Source organism: Vulpes lagopus, chromosome 2 (genome assembly GCF_018345385.1).
Source record: "Vulpes lagopus strain Blue_001 chromosome 2, ASM1834538v1, whole genome shotgun sequence".
In the NCBI taxonomy this organism is placed as follows: domain Eukaryota; kingdom Metazoa; phylum Chordata; class Mammalia; order Carnivora; family Canidae; genus Vulpes; species Vulpes lagopus.
The window spans coordinates 162,790,244-162,809,039 of record NC_054825.1 but is presented as its reverse complement, the minus strand read 5'-3'; the positions used below and the strand labels follow the sequence as shown (position 1 = coordinate 162,809,039).

The following is an 18,796-nucleotide window of genomic DNA, read 5'->3' as shown; positions in this document are numbered from 1 at the left end:
AGCTAGTTCAGGCTCCTTGGGGCTCTGGCCTCATTAAACTTTTCTAATTCTCGCCTGTCCCTGGAGAGCTCATTTTATTGATGATTTCATCTTATTGACCAGGGGAGCCAGGGATATAGCCTGGACCTCAAAAATGCCATAAGATCCAAAGCAAAGAGCCTTCTGCTCACCCCAGCCAGGCACCTACCTGTTCCCTTCACAGGGGGGTGCCTGAGTTTCCAGCCTCCTGCGCATCGCTTTGGAGCTAGTCTCTCCATAAGCAAGCAGATATGTATGTAAATAGTTTTACCAAAGTGTGTTGCTCTATTTTTTTTCCTCCCTATATAAGTTGGAGAGTTTTTTCCTCTCTATCTTACATCTTGGATATAAAGTGGGTCCTCATCCTGTGATGTGATGGGCTTGGAGGTGATTTCAGCCCCCTGGATGGACCTCTGGGCTGTTTCTGGCAGTGCTGTGGGAATCCCCACGTGCCTGCATCATTTGGCACATGCGCATGTGTGTCTGCACATGTGTCTGGCACATGTGTGTGTCTGCAGGTCACATTGCCAGGTGAGGGCTGGCCGAGGGTGGTCTCGGCCACCTCCCATCTTCCCTGGAGCCACTCTTGCTGATCACCCCCAAAGCCATCTCCAGCCCAGACTCCCCTCCCGGTCTCCTGAACCATGGCTACCTTCTCTAGGGTGTGCCTCTGGGAGAATTGGTGCCACCTGTCCACCCCCAGTCAGAGCTCCTCCAGGAGTCCTTACCCTAGTAAGCGGTGCTACCACCTACATGGCCTCCCAGATCAGAGCACTGCTGTGCCTTACTCTGCTGTTCCTTCCTGCCTCACCCCTTGTCCCCATGGCCCCAGCCCTAGCCTCCCCCTCCCCGACTCGGGACATCAGCCCAGTCTCCTTCCTGGCCTCATGGAGGGGACTTCTGACACTAGGGCTGCCCCTACTCCTTAGCCCTGCCATGGCTCCCCAGTGCCCTCAGGACAAAACCCCAGCTCCTTAGCCTGGCCCTTGAGGTGTGTTAGTTTCTGACCTATTCCTCCATTTCAGTTTCATTGTCGGGCACCCCCCAGCCTTAATGAATGAGTCCCTCAGATAGCACAAGCCAGGCTACAGGCACCTTCTACACCCCTATATCCCTCCCTCTTTGTCTCCATGGAACTTAGTGCCCATTCTCTCCTCCTACACCCTCACCCCGGCCTCCTGACTCTTGGTCTATCTAAGATGAAAGAGCACCTGCAAAGTAAATGCTCAGTGAAAGGATTGCCTCCCTCCCCAGTCTCCTTCCTCACTTTTTGATGCCCTTTGCCCAGTGAAATGTTACCAGCTCCCTGGCATTTAGGAAAACCCCTTTCCCAGCCCAGTGTTCCATATTGTTATTTAGGTGTACTTGGTGCAGTTATAGGACAGGCAATCTTTTAAAATATATAAGGCTGATTTTAGTATTTTAAGACTCTCCTATCCCAGATTTGCATTGTAGCAAGTGGCTTTTGGAAAGAGTTCCATAGGCTCCTTTATTTAACCCATCAGAGAGAGACTTCATGGTGAGGATCAGGGTCCAATCCCTGGGGCCTCTAGCCAGCAGTCGGTCACCTTTGCCTGCACCCACCTTCCGTTCAGCAAGGCATGATGGCGTCATTGCAAAGGAAAACTTGATCTGGCCCAGTTCCTAGAAACAGGCTCCCAAGCAAACTGTAAACCAAATCCCACTCTCCTTTGTTTGCCATAGTAGTCACGTATACATTTCCATGGCAGTGCAGGAGAGAATCCACCCATGGGATGAGTTGAAAACACAACATCTGGAGGTTTAGGTTGACATACCAAGGAACTTGCTGGCTATGATGTTTACGTACTGACTAGGAGTAAAATGTTCCCTTTTACAGAATTTTGCTTGAGACCATTCCCAGCATCTAATATAGCTGGGATACAGTCCTGTCTTCCATCAGCTGGTGGTGATGAACGATTCCACCTCACCCAAGAATGCCTCTCAGGCCCATAGGGTACTCTCCTGGGTGTTCTGGGGGAGGTCAGGCCCACATGGCCCTCTTGCTGAAAAGAAGTGCCTTGCAGGGGGGTCGGGGTGGGGGTGCTCTTGGCCCCTGGGAAGGTCGGGGTTTCCATGAAGCCTTTGTACCAGCAGATGCCAGTCCTCCGGAACACGGGTGTTGATTTTCTCATCTGTGAACGGAGAGTCGGGAAGTCTTGTGCTCCATGCCAGTGCTCCATGCCTCTGCCTGAGGAAGAAAAGATGGTGGCGGGTTGGGGAGAAGAACCGGGCAGAAAGGAGGCAGCCCCTTCTCACCAAGCTCAGACAGGTGTCCGGGGATCAGCAGAGTGGAGAGGGAGCCAATTCCTGGCCCAGCCAGTCTGTCCTGCCACTTACACGCAAATCTCTTTAGGCAACTCACACCCCGTCTCAGGGCCAGTTCCTCACGTCCTCCTTCCTGGGCTGGGTGGCAGGCCTCATTCCTCCGGGCAGTGGCCAGCATCCAGGACAGAAAAGAGAGAAAATGGGTGTCACCAAGGCCCTTCCACCACCAGGGGCTCCTGGCGTGGGAGCCCTGCTCTTGCCACATACCCGGCACTTATCCCTAGGAGGATGTCAGCTCCAGAACCTCAGGGAGGGAGAGGGATGGTCGGCCAAGGGAAAGGACCTCAGAGCTCACGTGGAGCATGCAGAAGCCTTGCTGACAGGAGACTGGGAGGCTCGGGTCAGAGGAAAGGAGGCCAGTGGAGGGGAAAGATCTGAGAGGAGAAGGAGCACACACAGGTGACAGACTCAGAGGGGGGAAAGAAACGGAGATACTGGAAACGAGAGAAGACGGGATAGAAGGCAAGGAAGCCAGCAGGAGAGGGGAGCAAGGAGGCAGGAGATGAGAGAGAAGACAGGCTGGGGGGAGGTCCTGGGAGAAGGAGGCGAAAGGGGAGAAGAAAGGAGACCTTGGCACCCGAGAGCGACAGCGAGGCTGGGGGCAGGAGAAGGAGGGAGAGGGACCCAGGGATAGAGTTGGAAATGGAAGGCAGAGCAGAGGAGAGGATGGGCAGGGAGGAGGGAGACGAGAAGGGGAGGGTGCCGAGCGGCAGGGAGCAGCTGGGAGCAGCTGAGACCCACGAGAGAGCCACGAGAGAGCCACGGAGTAAGAAGGAGTAAGAAGGCCGAGGGGCGAGGGGCAGGAAGGAGCGGAGAGCTGGCTGGCAGCCAGGGGGCCGAGGCCGAGGCCAAGCGGGGCCGGGCAGGGGAGCAGGCCGAGGAAGGGGAGAGAAGCAGACGGGAACCAGGACAGAAAGGCAGACTGGAGGGCAGCCCCGGTGGCGGTGGCGCAGCGGTTTGGCGCTGCCTGCGGCCTGGGGCGTGACCCTAGAGACCCGGGATCCGGTCCCACAGCGGGCTCCCCGCATGCAGCCTGCTTCTCCCTCTGCCTGTGTCTCTGCTTCTCTCTTTGTGTCTATGGATAAATAAATAAAACCTTTAAAAAAATTTTTTTTAAGGCAGACTGGAGTGTGGAGAGCGGGCCGGCGGGGAAGAGAAGGGCAGAGGCGGCGAGAGGCTGAGAAAGGAGGGGTGAGGGAGGGGCGCGGAGAGGGGGTGAGAGAAGAGGCGGATAAAAGGTTGGAGAGGAGAGCGCGCGAGGACCAGGCTGAGAAGAGAGGTGTGGAGTGAGGGGTGACCATCACGGCGGGTGTAGGGGCGGCGGGAGGGGGATGCGGGGGTCGGGGAGGAAAACGCGGGCGGGAAGAGGGAAGAGGGGCCGCCGCGGCCACGGCACGCACGCGCACACAGGCAGGCACGGGCGCGCGCTGACAGGTACGGCACAGGCGCGCGCACGCCCCGGGCCCGGCCCGGCCCGCCCGGGGGGAGTCCGCGGAGACGCGACGGGACGCGGGAGCCCGAGAGCGAGGGCAGAGCGAAGGGCGGGGGACGCCCGGCCGCGGAGACACGGCTCCCGCGTCAGCCGCACCCCGGGGAAGCGGCGCGGAGCCCGCGGCGTGCCGAAGGAGCCGGGAGACGTAGGGCGCCAAAGGAGCGACGGCGCTGGAGCCCGACGAGAGGGAAGGGAGGGTTTGCAGCCTCCCGGGAGGTGACGCCCGTGCAGCCCCGTCCCGGTGCGCGAGGAGCTGCGGGGACCTGCAGGCCGCTGGTCCCGGGCGCTGGCGGGACGTGACGGGAGTCGCGTGGAAACATCAACCACGGGGCCACTGTGCGGAGGCAGGAGACGCGTATCACTAGCTCGCGGGCCGCCCCTCCCGCCGCGTTGGTGCCAGAGGGGCCTCCCCGCCGTTGGAGGCGGCCGGGGCGCGGGGGGGGGGGGTCCGCAGAGGTGCTGACCGCGGGGGGCAGGGGCAGGTGTGGGAGGAAGAGAGACCGAGAGACCGGAGACGGTGAGGAAGCCGCTCGGGGAAATGGGAGGGGGAGAGACGGGGCGTGGAGCGGGGTAGAGGCGCCGGGGCGGGAAGGCCCCCGGCGGGGAGAAGACCGAGGAGCAGGGAGGAGTGAAGGCGCGAACGAAAGAAGGCACAGGAAGAGCCCAGTGAGAGGGGAGGGGGCGTGGGGGGACCGGGTGTTTGTGTGAGGGTCGGGAGGGGAGAGGGAGCGGGGAGCGGGGAGCCGAAGGAACAGCCAGGGGAGCAGGGGGCCGGTGTGAGGCGCAGGCATCAGGGAGGCGGAGGCCGGGAGCCGAGGAAGAGGAGAGGCGGAGAGGCAGCCGGGGACGCGGTGCGGAGGGAGGCCGCGCGGCTGCGGCGCTGCTGTGGGACCCGGACGCGCCCGGGACAAGACCCGTCCTCACCTCCGGGGCCACGCGGCGGGTAGACGAGGGGGCAGCGGGGCGGGGGGCGTGGGGTGGACTCGAGTCCTGAGGAAAGGAGACGAGCTCCCAAACAGGGACAGGGAGCCAGACTGGCTGGGGGTGGGCGGACAGAGGTGCAGAAGGGCAAGCGCCACGTTTCCGGAGAGATGGGGGAGTGTGTGGGAACTAACGAGGAACTCGGAGGAACACGATGACAGGAGTAAAGAAAACCCGCGTGAGGGTGTGCGGGGAGAGACACAGGTCAGGAGCGAGAGGAGCGGAGGGGGAAGAGGAGGAGGGGGAAGGGAAGGAGGAAGGGGAGAGGAGGAGGACACAATCAAGAAGGTGTGAGCAAAAGAAACTAGAAACTAGTGTGAGGAGGAAAGTGTGTGTCACAGACCAGGCAGAGACAGAAGGGGGGGGGGGTGGACAGAGGAACAGGTGAGAAAGAAAAAAGATGAGTGAGACATAGGGGATCAGAGTCAGAGAGAGAGAGTCTGAGAGTCAGAGAGAGGGAGAGTCTGAGAGAGTCAGATCTCTGAGAGAGACAGAATTGGAGAGAGCCTGAGAGAGAGATCTCTGAGAGACAGAGTCTGAGAGTGAGAGAGAACGTGTGACAGAGAGAGTCAGAGTCAGAGAGAGAATCAGAGAGAGAATCTGAGAGTCAGAGAGAGATCTCTGAGACAGAGAGAGTCTGAGAGAGACAGAGACAGAGAGTCTGAGAGAATCAGAGTCACAGAGAGTCAGATCTCTGAGAGAGACAGAGAGAAGGTTAGAGTCAGAGACAGAGACAGAGTCTGAGTCAGAGATCTCTGAGAGACAGTCATAGACTGCCTGAGAGACAGCGACAGAGGGAGAGAAAGAGACAGAGTCTGAGAGAGAGACAGGAATTCAGAAAGAGAGTCTGAGTCTGAGAAAGTGAGTCTGAAAGAATCTGAGAGAGTCAGAGAGAGCGAGACAGTCTGAAAGAGAGAGCCTGAGAGAGACAGAGTCTGAGACAGTCTGAGAGTCTAAGGGAGTCAGAGAGTCTGAGAGAGTCTGAGAGAGACAGAGGGAGAGTCAGAGAGACAGAGTCAGAGAGAGAGTCATAGATCTCTGAGAGAGACAGAGAGAGGGTCAGAGTCTGAGAAAGAGTCTGAAAGACAGAGTCAGAGACAGAGTCAGAGAGAGTGAGAGACAGTCTGAGAGAGAGAGATCTTTGAGAGAGACAAAGAGAGTCAGAGTCTGAGAGACAGAATCCGAGTCAGAGAATGTTGGAGAGAGATCTCTGAGAGATCTCTGAGTGAGAGTCTGAGAGAGAGAGAGAATTTGAGAGAGTCAGAGTCTAAGAGAGAATTCAGAGAGAGTCTGAGAGAGTCAGAAATTCAGAGAGAAAATCAGAGAGTCAGAGAGAGCCTGAGAGAGTCTGAGTGAGAATCTGAGAGAGTCTGAGTGAGACAGAGAGTCCGAAAAGAGACAGTCAGAGAGAGTCAGAGAGAGAGAGTCTGAGAGAGAGTCAGAGATCTCTGAGAGAGACACAGAGAGAATCTAAGAGAAAGTCTGACAGATTCTGAGTCAGAGAGAAAGTGTCAGAGAGTCAGAGATCTCTGAGAGAGACAGTCTGAGAGAGAGAGAGACAGAGAGAATCTGAGAGTCAGAGAGAGTCTGAGAACCTAAGAGAGATTCAGAAAGAGTCTGAGAGAGAGATTCAGAGAGAGAGAGAGTCAGAGAGAGAGATTCTGAGGGGGAGAGAGTCTGAGAGAGAAAGAAAGTCTGAGAGAGAAAGAGAGTCTGAGAGACAGTCAGAGAGAAAGAATCTGAGACGGAAAGAGAGTCAAAAAGAGAGAGAGAAAGTCAGAGGGTCTGAGAGAGAGAAAGAGAGAGACAGTCTGCGAGAATCTGAGAGAGGGTCTGAGAGCGTCTGAAAGAGAGTCTGAGAGAGACAGAGACAGAGAATCCGAGAGAGACAGAGTCAGAGTCTAAAAGAGAGAGTTAGAGACTCTGAGAGAGTCTGAGAAAGAGACAGAGTTTGAGAGAGAGAGTCAGAGAGAAGGAGTCTGAGAGAGCCTCAGAGAGAGAGAGAGAGACAGAGACAGTCAGTCTGAGAGAGTCTGAGAGAGACAGAGAATCTGAGAGACAGAGAGAGAGTCTAAAAGAAAGAGTCTGAGAGACTCTGAGAGAGAGAGACAGTTTGAGAGAGAGAGTCAGAGAGGAGTCTGAGAGAGTCTAAGAGAAAGAGAGAGAGAGTCTCAGAGAGAGAGAAAGAGAGAGATAATCCAAGAGAGAGACAGAGGCAGAGTCAGAATCTGAGAGAGAGAGAGAGAGGAGAGAGAGAGAGTCTGAGAGAGACAGAATCTGAGAGAGAGAGACAGAGAGAGTCTGAAAGAGAGAGTCTGAGAGACTCTGAGAGAGAGAGAGAGAGACAGTTTGAGAGAGAGAGTCAGAGAGGAGTCTGAGAGAGTCTAAGAGAAAGAGAGAGACAGAGTCAGAGAGTCTGAGAGAGAGTCTGAGAGAGAGAGAGAGAGACAGATAGTCCAGTCCGAGAGAGAGACAGAAGCAGAGAAAGTCAGAGTCTGAGAGAGAGAGAGAGAGAGAGAGACAGTCCAGTCTGAGAGAGAGACAGAAACAGAGAAAGTCAGAGTCTGAGAGAGAGAGAGAGAGAGAGAGACAGTCCAGTCTGAGAGAGAGACAGAAACAGAGAAAGTCAGAGTCTGAGAGAGAGAGAGAGGGAGTCGGAGAGAGACAGAGAATCTGAGAGAGAGACAGAGAGAGCCTGAAAGAGAGAGTCTGAAAGACTGAGAGAGAGACAGTTTGAGAGAGTCAGAGAGGAGTCTGAGAGAGTCTAAGAGAAAGAGAGAGACAGAGTCAGAGAGAGTCTAAGAGAGAGAGAGAGAGAGAGATAGTCCAGTCCGAGAGAGAGAGAGAGTCTGAGAGAGACAGAGAATCTGAGAGAGAGACAGAGAGAGTCTGAAAGAGAGGGAGAGTCTGAGAGACTCTGAGAGAGACAGTTTGAGAGAGTCAGAGAGGAGTCTGAGAGAATCTAAGAGAGAGAGAGACAGAGAGAGTCAGAGAGTCTCAGAGAGAGAGAGAGAGAGAGAGTTCGAGAAAGAGACAGAGACAGAGTCAGAATCAGACAGTTTGAGAGAGTCAGAGAGGAGTCTGAGAGAGTCTAAGAGAGAGAGACAGAGAGAGTCAGAGAGAGAGTCTCAGAGAGAGAGAGAGAGAGAGATAGTTCGAGAAAGAGACAGAGACAGAGTCAGAATCTGAGAGAAAGAGTCTGAGAGAGACAGAATCTGAGAGATAGTCTGAAAGAGAGAGTCTGAGAGACTCTGAGAGAGAGACAGTTTGAGAGGGAGAGAGTCAGAGAGGAGTCTGAGAGACAGAGAGAGAGAGTCAGAGGGAGGCAGAGAGTCAGAGAGAGACAGAGTACGAGAGAGAGAGAGAGAGAGAGAGAGAGAGAGAGTCTGAGAGAGAGTCTGAGGATCTGAGTGAGAGAGTCTGAGAATCTGAGTGAGAGAGTCAGAGAGAGAGACAGAGTCTGGGAGAGAGTCAGAGTCAGAAAGAGAGTCAGAGAGAGATAAGAAAAGAGAAGACACAGAGAATGGGGGTGGGCTGATGGAGCAAGGGAAAGGGAGAGATGGAGGGGGACAGCAGGCCAGTTACCTTCCCCTTCTGACTTTCAGTTTCCTTATCTGCTGCTCCAGGTGCAGGGTGCCCTGAGGCAGGGCCGGGAGAGATAGTAACTCATGGTTTAATGGCCAGAAGAATCAATGCCTCCCATCTTCTATTCTAGTACTTTCTATATTACTTTCTCTCTTGTTCTTAATTCAGTTCCTTTGCCCCTCCTCTATACCACAGAGTGACTATTATCCACATTTTTTTTTCTGATGAAGAAATCAAATGGGAGCCCAAATCTGTTGTCACCATCTCTGTGGGGGGGGGGGGGAGATGATCTGCTGCTTCTCTGGTGGTGGTGACTGAGACTCCTAGAGTACCCCTAAATCCCCTCTGCCTAGAAAATTCAGAGCTTCCACTACGAGAAGGAAGAAATAGAGGGAGAAGCCAGTGGAGTGGAAGAGGGAGGGCAGGACAGAAGGTTTTAATGAGAGGTGTCGGTGTGTGTAAATTACCTAGCATACAGTTGGTGCTCTATTAGTGCCCCTTCCCTTTCCTAATGGAGAGCACTGAGAGCAGGAAGGAAGAGGAGGCAGCAGAGAGGAAGGGAAAGGGGGAAGGAGATTGTGAGGAAGGGAGGTTGTGCCTATAAAGGGCAAGCACACAGTAGGTGCTCAATAAATGCCCACTCCTATTTTCAGGAGAGAGGAGACAAGTCAGAAAGGTGAAGAAACCACCACAGAGGAAAAATGGGAGGAAAGACAGCCTGAGGAGAGAGAGAGAAAGAGTCATTGCTGGAAATTGCTGGGCATATAGTAGGTGCTTATTAAGTATGCGTTTTTTTCCCAGGAGAAACAAGAAAGGTGGGGAGGTGAAGTTCCAGCAGAGACAATGAACAGAAGTTGTGAGGGAAGGAGACAATACATGTAAAGCAGTGGGCACACAGTAGGCACTTAATGGCCATTCCCCTTCCTGCTGGTGAGCACAGAAAAAGCAGCCAGGAGGAGGGAAGGAAGCAGAGAGGAAGAGAGAAGGAAGAACAGAGCCTGTGAGACAAGCAATGACAGGCAGTGGATATGAAGGAGCAGCACAGAGTAGGTGCTTAATATATGCCTATTTCCTCCCCCAGGAGAGAGCAGACAGGGCAGAGAGGAGGGGAGAAGCTAGAGGAGAGAAAGCTCAGGTAAAGAAATGAAGAAGAGAGAGAGTGTGTAGGTTAGGCTGTGAGTACACAGGAAGCACTCAATAAATGCACATTGGCTTCCTAGAGGGGGAGAGAGAACAAGATGGAAAGGAAGGTGCAGGTACAGGAGAAGGGAAAGGAAGGTTGGCTGAGGAGGTTGAGGGCAGAGGAAGCCAGAGGCTGGTGGAGCAGAAGGGAGGAGGTGACCTCGAGAAGAATTGGCAATGGAGAGGAGAAACAGGGAGGAGGCGGTGCAGGCAAATCATGGGATACACAGCAGGTGCTTGGTAAATGCTTGTTTTCTCACCCAAAAGAGGGCCTAGAGAACATAGGGAAGGGAGAAGCTGGCAGAGCAAGAGGAGGACAGGGAGAGGCAAGAGGAGATAAAATGGGATGTTGATTGCCTGGCATACAGTTGGTGCTCCATAGGTGCTTGTTCTCTCCCCCAAGAAAGAACAGATGGAGCAGAAATGAAGAAATAGGGAAAATTGAGGGGGAGAGAGCATAAGGAGATTGGCATACAATAGGTGCTCAATAAATGCCCAATTCTTTCCCTGGCAGACAGCAGAAAGCAGCAGAGGGTAGCAGAGCTCACAGGTCAGTGAAATAGGTTGAGAGGAGAGAAAGCACAGGCGATTGCTTTAGCATACCATGGGTGCTCAGTAAATGTGTGTTCTTTGCCTTGGAAAGGAGCATAGAGCCCAGAACCACAAGGAGGGAACAGAGAAGAGACAGGAGAGGAAGAGGGTGTGAGGAAGGGAGAGAAGATGTGTAAACTACCTGGCATACAGTAGGTGCTCAATATGTGTTCATTCCCTCCCCTAGGAGGGAGCAGAAAGAAAGGGGAGGCCATCGGGAGAGGGGAAGAAAGGAATTGGGGGAGAAAGAGGTGTAGTAAGAGAGGAGACAGGGTTTGTAAATTTCCGAAGACACAGTAGGTGCTTCACAAATGTGCATTCTTGGCCCAGGAGACCAGACAGTCATGAAGTGCAAGGGATCAGGGTGCAAGGGACAGGAGAGCTAGAGCACAGGCCCAGAGGAAGCAAATACTGGGAACTTAAAAAAAAAAAAAAAAAAAAAAAGTCCCGTTTCCTCCTCAGAATGGGGGCCAGAGCCCAGGAAGAACAAGCAGAGGGCGAACCGAGGGCGCCAGAGGAGCCAAGGAGGCATTCCGGGTGCGTACAGCAGGTGCTTCATAAATGCTGGTCCCCTTCCCTGGCAAAGCAGAAAGCAGGCTGGGAGGTCAGAAAGAGGAGGACGTGGTGGGGGGGGGGGGGGGAGTCTGAGGGTGGAGGCCGAGGCCAGGCCTCCTGGTGGCTGCCCCGCCCCTGGGGCCCAGCCCACCCTCCAGCTGCCCGCCCCGAGCCGGGACCCGGGACCGGGGACAAGGGCGCTTTGTCCTGGGCCTGGCGCGGCCTGGGGACGGGAGGGGGGGCGGCATGGGGGACGGGGGGGGAGCTGCTGTGTCTTGGGGGGGCTCTGAGTCGCTGTCGGTCTCTGCGCCCCCCACTCTCCGGTGCGCGTCCCTCTGCGTCCCCGGGTCCCGCCGCCCTCCCCCGCCCCCCGCGGTTCGAAGCCCCTATTCGGGTCTCTGTTTCACCCGCTCTGGGGCTCCCCCCACCCCCGCCCCGGTCTCGGTCTGTCGCTCAGGCTCTGGGAGGGAGGACCCGGGCCTGACCTGCCGGGATCTGAGGCGGAGGGGTGAGGAGAGAAAGGAGGAGCCGAGGGGAGCGAGAGAGTGAGGACAGAACAGCTTTATTGAGCAGAAACCACCGCGGACGGCCTGGCGGCCTCCGTCGAAAGCTGGAGTGGGGTTGGCACGGGGGGAACCAGGCGGACGGGAGACAGACAGAGGGACGGGGGGAGGCGGGAGGCGGGAGGCAAGACACAGAAAGAGGGAGAGACTGAGGCCAGGAGAAGTAGGGGGGAGGGACGGAGAGGCGGGAGAGGAGAGAGACAGGGGTGGGAGTAAGAGAGCTGGAGAGAGATGGAAAGAGGGAGAGAGACGGAAGGAAGAGGAGCGAGCAGGGGAGAGGCTAGGGCGGCCGGCAGAGATGTAGAAACGGGGGAGGCGGAGGGATACGGAGCGAGAGAGAGACGGGGAAGGACGCGGTGAGGCAGGGGAGAGAGAGACACGGAGAGAAGGGGGCAGGCGGGGAGAGACGGGGACGGAGAGTAAGAGACGGGGAGGAGAGAGAGCGAGAAAGAATGGGCCGAGCCGCTGGGCAGACGGCGGGGAAGTCGAGGAAGGAGCCCGGTCCCTCTCACCTGGCGTCGGCGGCGGCCGCCCCCCAGGCCCGCGTGGACAATTTAAGGGGCGCCCTGGGGGCGGGACCACCCCCCTACACACACCTTATCTGGTCAGCCCCCGGCTCCGAGAGCTAAATCGGGCCTCAGCTGTCAGCACTGGGGTGCGCGGGGACAGCTGTCACCCCACCCTGCACCTGTCGCGTGACTGCAGCCTCGCCCCTGCGGGTTGGCGGGGCACGCCCCCAACGGGCGGCCTGGGACCCTGGGGAGCCCCTCACTCCCACCCCCCGCGGAGCTCTGGGACCAGCCTGGGTCCTGCCTGGTACCCAGGAGCAGGGGTTCCCCCCCAGCAGGTGGGGCTAGTGAGGGGGGGTCGTGCATTCCGCAGGGGGAGTGGGGACGGCAAGCCCTGTGCAGAGCGCAGGAGGGGGAGCGCTGGAGGGGTGAGAGCAGGAGGGGAGGGGGCCCGGACCCCGCCCCGCCCCCTCCCCCTTTGTCAGGTCCCACCCCGAGCTGCAGCTCTGGCTCCTTGCTCGGACCATATTAGGCCTTGGCTGGGAAGGCACCTGGGGAAGTCACTCAGGCCCAGAATAGAAACACTCAGGGAGTCCCGCCAGGCTGTCTGGGACCAGGGGACACTGGCAGGCACAGAGGGTAGGGGGGTGGGGTGGGGGGAAGATAGGGGACCCAGGAGGCAGAGCCTGAGAGAGACCAAGAGAGGGACACAAAGGGAGAGACAGGGAGTCAGAGACCCAGGTGTGGGAAAGGCAGAGACCAGGCATGGCAGATGTGGGGGCTGCCCCCAAAGTTGGGGTGTTCTGGGATCCCAACAGTGGCTAACATGCTCTTTGACTTTGTGCTTTACAAGTTCCCCTTTGACCTCCAGAAGTCTTGGAACCAGAACTGGCGAAGTCCACATCTCAGCGTCACAGCTGGCTTCACGAGCACGAGTACCTGCTCTATCTGCACCCCACCTTCTTTCTGGTGTCAGGGTTTAGCTTGTGTCCTTGCGAGATATTTGCTGTCCGGAAGGAACCCAACCTGAAGTGGAGTCAGGGACCCAGGCCCCAAACAGAGGCCCACCTGCCTCTCCCCGCCCATGGCCTCCCTATGTCTCTTGGTCCCCCATTTCTGCCCACCCCGAAAAAAAGAGGCCCTGCCCTATCTGCTTCCCTCCCCAGGCTCACATACACTCTTCCAGACCCCTGAAGCCATCTCCAGAGCCCCTGACCAGCCCCCCCCCACCGCCACCCCACCCCCACCATATCATCTGATCTGTCACATCCCTTACATCCCACTGAACCACTCTTTATCTGTTGGGGTGGCCCCACTGTCCTGGGATCCCCTGGCCAGACCCCTGAATGCCCCCCTCATTCCCCCTTGCCTTTGCCTCCACAGCCCAGCAGAGCAGAGCTGCCTGGACTGTGTCCCTCCTCTCTCTCCCCAGGGACCAGCTCTAGCCTCCATCCTCTCCCATCCGGCCTCCTCCCAGGGCTCCCTGCCCCAGGCTGTCCCCACACTGCTCCCCCCACCCCAGGGGGATTTCTGAACTGACTTGTCACTGCCCTGGTGGCCCCCACCTGCTGTCTCGGACAAGGTCCAGCCCTCAGGCCCCCCCTTGGAGGCCCTGTGGCCTGGGTCCTGGCAGGGACCCACCCTCATCCCTAGTCACCTGGTCAGTGACCAGTAGCGGTTGCCCCCCTTGAATTCCAGAGCTCATTCAGAGTTGTTTCCCATTCTGGAATGGCCCCCTTCCTTCCCACACTGGCCCTTTGGAGAGCCCCCTTCAGCCTTCTGGAGCCAGTCCCCCATCTTCCTCTAGCCCCCTGGAGGTCCCTCTTAAAGCCCCTTGAACTGGGGCTTCCTGTCCCTTTGTGTCTTCCTCCCAGCGTGAGAGCGAGTGCCTGGCTTTAGCTGCGTAGACCAGATCCAGAGGTGGGGGCCAGGGGAGCCCTGTGAATGGCCAACCGGACAAGGAAGCTGCAGCAAGCGGATGGATGGCCCTGGGGAGGGGCCACAGAACAGGAGGGGTCTCGCTCAGGTGAGAATGTGGAGAGAAGACACCAAATGGGTGCCTGTCCTCCTCCTGCTCAAATCCCTGAGGGTTGGTCTTCCCCCTTTGTCACCTCCTCCCCCCACCCTGCCCCACCAGCCTCACTCCAGCCACAGCAGCCTCCCCAGGGCCTTTGCACTGATTGTTCCCTCAGCCTGGAATGCCTTTCCTCCCCACTTCCCCTGCTTCAGCTGTGGCTCCAACTGCCCTTATGAATCTACCTGTGCTGTGCGGGCTCCTGTGGCTGCTCTGGTAAAATTAGTGGCTTAAAACAGCACACATGCATTTGTTTCCACTTGCGGAGGAGAGAAGTCCAATGAGCCTCACTGGGCTGGAGTCAGGGTGTCAGTCTGATTCCTGACCCACTTTAGCCCCTAGGGGTGCCTCTGTGTCCCTGCTCTGGCCCTTGGCGTCTTCAAAGCTGCTCACCACGTAGCATCTCTGACTTGCTTCCTTCACCAGGTTTCTTACGGACTCTCCTTTCCTGCTTCCTCCTCCGCCTTTCAGGACCCTCAGATGGCATCCTCCCTCCCCCCATAACATGGGATCATTTCCCAGTTTCAAGGCCAGTGGATGAACAAGCTTGGTTGCCCTCCACCTTCTAACAGAACACAGTGGCAGCTTCCGGGGGTCATGGCGTGGCCATCTCTTGGACAACTGATGGAGCAGAATCAAGAATCCAGAAAGAAACTTGCTTTCTCCCCTGCCCTTATCCCACCAAACACCCTGGATCGCACCTATTTGCTCCTGGTTTCTGCCTGCCAATGGCTCATGAGGGCAGGGACTCCTGCTATTTTCTCCTGTGGCCCTGATGAAGAAACTGAGGCCCAGAGAGGTGGGTGACTCACCAGACCTGGTGGAGAGCCAGCACGTGACCTCCCAGGCTCTAGTCTCAATGCCCGGCTGGCTAGCGGGGGCCCCCTCCCCACCCCTCTCCAGGAGCCCCTGGGAGGGAAGGGCCCCCCAGGCAGATGCAGGCCAGGCCGGGAACAAATGAGCAGATTTATTGAGGCAGCAGTGGCATCAGCGAGCAGGGGGTTTGTAAGGGGGCTGGGGCCTCCACGGGGTCCATGAGGTGCGGGCCTAGCCCTTTCCCAGCACGCAGGGGCCAGATCTGGACGCGTAGAGACTGCACGACAGGTGGCCCACTTCTTGCCTCTGCTGGGTCAGACCGTCTGCAGCCAGCAGCCCTTCTCTTCCACCTCCTTGGTCACCACCAGCAGCACCTCACACAGGCCCTGGGCCAGGGCAGCTGCCAGGAAGGCCCTGGGCAGAGAGATGAGGAGACTGAGGCCCAGGAGCCTGGGCGTTGCCTCCTGGGGAGTGGAGAGCCAGTGCCAAGCCCTAGCCCCAGAGTCGCCTCCCCCTCACCTGACACCATCCTCGTCCCCCAGGGCCTCGGGCGCCCGCAGTTTGGAGTCCAGGTTGTAGTAGACGCCATCCACCTGGCGGAGGGCCACCCAGTGCCGCCGGCGCAGTGGCAGGGACAGCAGCCCCAGGGACATGGGTGAGGGCAGGTTCAGGATCAGTCCCAGTACCTGGGACAGGGCCAGCTGGGACAGGGGCCTGTGTGGGTAGAGTGGGGACACAGCCGTCAGTGTCCTGTGCTCACCCACTGGCCCAGGGGTACTGAACTCGTGGGAGCCAGGCTGGCATGACAGCAGGAGGCCCCTAGGCCTGCCCAAGGACTGTCTTCGCTCAGCAATACTATTTCCTTTCACTCACCCATGCACCCAAATCTCCCACCCATCTAGTGACCACCCCCCTCAACTACCCAACTATCGTACACCCAAACATCATTCATCTACTGATGTAACTGATCAGCTAGCCAGCCACCAGCTCAACAACTTACCCACCATCCTCCAACACCTCATCCAGTCTTTAGCCATCCACCTGTCCATCCATCCCTCCAACTATCCAACCACCTATTAGCTATCCATTGCCTATCAATTATCCATCCTTTATTAACTCATCCACTTCGTCAGCCAACCACCACCTCCTCAACACATCCAATTACCCATTTACCATCCACCTCAATACCAGATTACCGTCTACCTATCCACTATCCGTCCATCGGCTCATCCTATTGTCCATCCCGTCATCCCACTCATCTTTGTACCATCTCCCAACCCTTTGGCTGGCCATCCATCCATCATCCACCCATGCAAACCTTCCACTCATTGTACCCCTTCCTTCTCACCTCCTATCCACCCACCCTCTGCTTTATCTCACACCGATATTGTCACACCGCACCCACTGTGCCAGGCTCAGCACACATGACACAGTGCTTGGGGTCCCACCTCCTTCTGTCCCACCACACGGTGGCCAGGCCCAGCCCCTGCAGGGCTGCCATGATCACGTTGACATCATAGTTGCCGGTGCCGAGGAGGCTGCGATGGGGATTCAGCCGGGAGTCTGGGGCCAACCTGGTCAGGGGATGGTCAGAGCTTGAGCTGGGGGGTCCCTGAAAAGGTCTTGCCCTCCCTACAAAGCAGGAGAGTCCCAGGGACCTTGAATCACCCAGCCTTTGGACTCTTCCCTTTGCTCAACACCATGGCTCATCAGCCCCAAGCCTGATCCCACCGTCCCCAAGTCTCTCTGCCCTGTCTTATAGCCACATTTCCCCATGCAGGCCTTGTCCTCCCCGACCTGAAGCCTCATCTGGTCTCCCCACCTCTCCTCCAGCCATCCCCCAGCTCAGGAGGCCCACCTTGCCACTATTTGTCTCTCTGGGTCCTGCCTTCTCTGAACAGTGGCACCTTTGTTCTTTCTCTTGGCCCTTGGTGGGCAGGAGGAGGGGGAGGGGCAGGGGCTGGAGAGGGAAAGTCTGTGTATTATTTTCCTGCATATCTGTTTGCCCGACCTCCCTCAGGGCAGGGCCTATACTGGACTCATCTCTGGGCCTCCAGCATGGCCTCGGCATCCAAGAGTTGACGGACCCTGTTGTGAATGGCAGAGGAGATGAATAAATTCTATAACAATTGGTCTGAGGGGCTGGGACTCTGCCTGAGGATGCTGGAGGGTCCATGGGAGGGCTGTAAGCAAGAGTGAGGAAGACAGGATCATCTCTGGGTGGAGCCTCATGTGGGTTACTGAAGGAGGAGGGATCCAGGAGATGACAGGCTTGGGGTGGGACCAAGGCTGTGGGGACAGAGAGGAGACAAGGCAGAGCAGGAATAGAGGAGCGATGTTTGAAATGTTGCATGGTGAGGAGGAACATTCCCGGCTGCCAAGAGAAGGAAGCCATGCCAGAAGGAAAAAAACAGCCTGTGCAAAGGGCCAGAGGCATCATAGCAGGGCTCATCCGGGGACTGGGGAGGACTGTGGTTTGGGGGGTGCAGTGAGCTAAGAAGCTGCAGAGGAAGGTGGGGACCCACAGCATGCAGGGCCTGGGGTATTAGGCTGCAGGACTTGGGACTTCTCCCAGGGCTGCTGAGGAGCGGTGTGAGGGCTGTGAGCAGAGGAGGGCGGGGTTGGCACTGTGTATAGTGTGGACAGGCGGGGAAAATCCAGAAGCTGGGAGGCTGGAGGGGATGTGAGGATGAGGATCCAGATAAGGGAAGGTGAGGTCTGAGCTGGGGCAGTGGCGTGGCCGTGGTGAAGGGCAGGTGTGGGCAGCAACATCTCCATGTCCCAGGCTCAGGGTTCCCCAGGTGGGTGTTGGAAGGCCCGGGGCTCTGTCCCTGCCTTGCTGTGAGACCTGGTTGGGTCGCTCTGCTCCCGAACCCTGCTTCTCCAGGGGTTAGGGCGGGTGACGGTCACCTCTTGCAGATCTCATCGGCAGCCTCCTGGCTAAAGAGTTGCTGCTGCAGGACGTTGTTAAGGGCGTGGACGGCACACAGCTCCAGGCGTTGCCGTTCGTGATAAACGGAGGGCGGGCTCGGCTGTGCTCCTGGGACCTGGGACATGCCGTCCTCAGCTCCTGCTTGGGGGCGAGGGAAGAAGGTACTTGGGGGCCCGGGATCTGGAGGCCCAACCTGCCAGCAGGTCTGGGGGGCACGTCCATTGAAGTGGGGGCTCAGGGCAGCCCAAGGGGACACTGGGCCGCTGACCCTGGCTCCCCAGGCCTTCTCCTGGCAACGGGGTACCTCCCTCCCCTATTGCTAGGGAAAGGGCTCTCCTACTCACCTAGCAACAGAGGGCTACCCCTGCCACATCCCTAAGTGAAAGGGATGGTGGTCACCGAGCAAACCCCCTCCCCTGTCCCTAGGTAACGGGGTCCTTCTCTGGTTCCATAGCAACAGACGACCCCCTCCCCAACTAGGTAACAAGCCTCTCTGGTTTCTTAGCAATAGAGAAATCCTCTCCCCTGTTTCTAGGTAACAGGGTCTCCTCCAGTCGCCTAGCAACAGAAGACTCCCCTCCCCTATCACAAACAACAGGGTTTTCTGCGCCTGTCTCTCGGCAACAGGACCCCCCTCCCCGGACACCAAGGAACAGAGCCTTTCCCCCCGACCCATACCCCAACCGCGGCGCTCGCCCGTTGCCTGGCAACGCCCCTCACCCCTCCTGCCTCTCTGCTCCCCGAAACCAGGGGTTCCCGCATCCCCCTGGGCGGCGGCTGTGGGTTCCGACCGCGGGGCGGGCAACACCGCGCTGTGACTGGCCAGGCCGGACGCACACAGCTCCCAGCGGCCCCCGCGTGCCGGACTACAGGTTCCGGCGGCCCCCGCGAGGCCCTTCGGCTTGGATCGGAACTTCCGGGGAGCTTGGCTCGGAAGTCCACTGTAGCCGGGAGGACGCAGAACTGCAATTCGGTCGCTGCGACGAATCCCGGAAATATGCCCTACAGGGCCCCTCCTCTTTGCGTGCAGGGGCCACGCCCCCTGATGCTCAGAGGATTCTGGGAAATGTAGTGTGTAGGCTCTCGCGAGAGCTCCCGGGAGTGTGACTCCCACAGGTGCTCATCCTCCATGGTGGCACCAAGCCTAGTGTG

The 18,796-nt window shown here is 57.6% G+C and overlaps 2 protein-coding genes and 1 long non-coding RNA gene across 7 annotated transcripts; 1 reads left to right on the top strand and 2 right to left on the bottom strand.

Annotated features, from left to right (window-relative positions):
• Positions 1-1,488: 1,488 nt before the first annotated feature.
• On the bottom strand, positions 1,489-5,607 carry LOC121478898 (extensin-like). The gene is made up of 3 exons (XM_041734360.1): positions 5,602-5,607; positions 2,377-4,966; positions 1,489-2,227 (listed from the first exon to the last, which is right to left on the bottom strand). Exons 1-2 carry the CDS (start codon positions 5,605-5,607, stop codon positions 3,665-3,667), a joined length of 1,308 nt encoding a protein of 435 aa, XP_041590294.1. The 3' UTR covers positions 1,489-2,227; positions 2,377-3,664.
• Positions 5,608-8,280: 2,673 nt separating this feature from the next.
• On the top strand, positions 8,281-14,849 carry LOC121475648. The gene is made up of 4 exons (XR_005983789.1): positions 8,281-12,160; positions 12,676-12,757; positions 13,697-13,848; positions 14,368-14,849. It is a non-coding gene; the product is annotated as an uncharacterized LOC121475648 (long non-coding RNA).
• On the bottom strand, positions 14,850-18,713 carry JOSD2 (Josephin domain containing 2). 5 transcript variants are annotated; one of them, XM_041729109.1, is made up of 6 exons: positions 18,323-18,713; positions 17,623-17,785; positions 16,571-16,672; positions 16,161-16,286; positions 15,232-15,426; positions 14,850-15,126 (listed from the first exon to the last, which is right to left on the bottom strand). In XM_041729109.1, the coding sequence occupies exons 2-6, from the start codon at positions 17,766-17,768 to the stop codon at positions 15,027-15,029; spliced, it is 669 nt and encodes a 222-aa protein (XP_041585043.1). In that variant the 5' UTR covers positions 17,769-17,785; positions 18,323-18,713; the 3' UTR covers positions 14,850-15,026. The 5 variants fall into 5 exon arrangements, with proteins under 5 accessions (XP_041585043.1, XP_041585024.1, XP_041585033.1 ...); XM_041729090.1 differs by having other exon boundaries at positions 17,623-17,782; XM_041729099.1 differs by having other exon boundaries at positions 18,365-18,713.
• Positions 18,714-18,796: the final 83 nt, after the last annotated feature.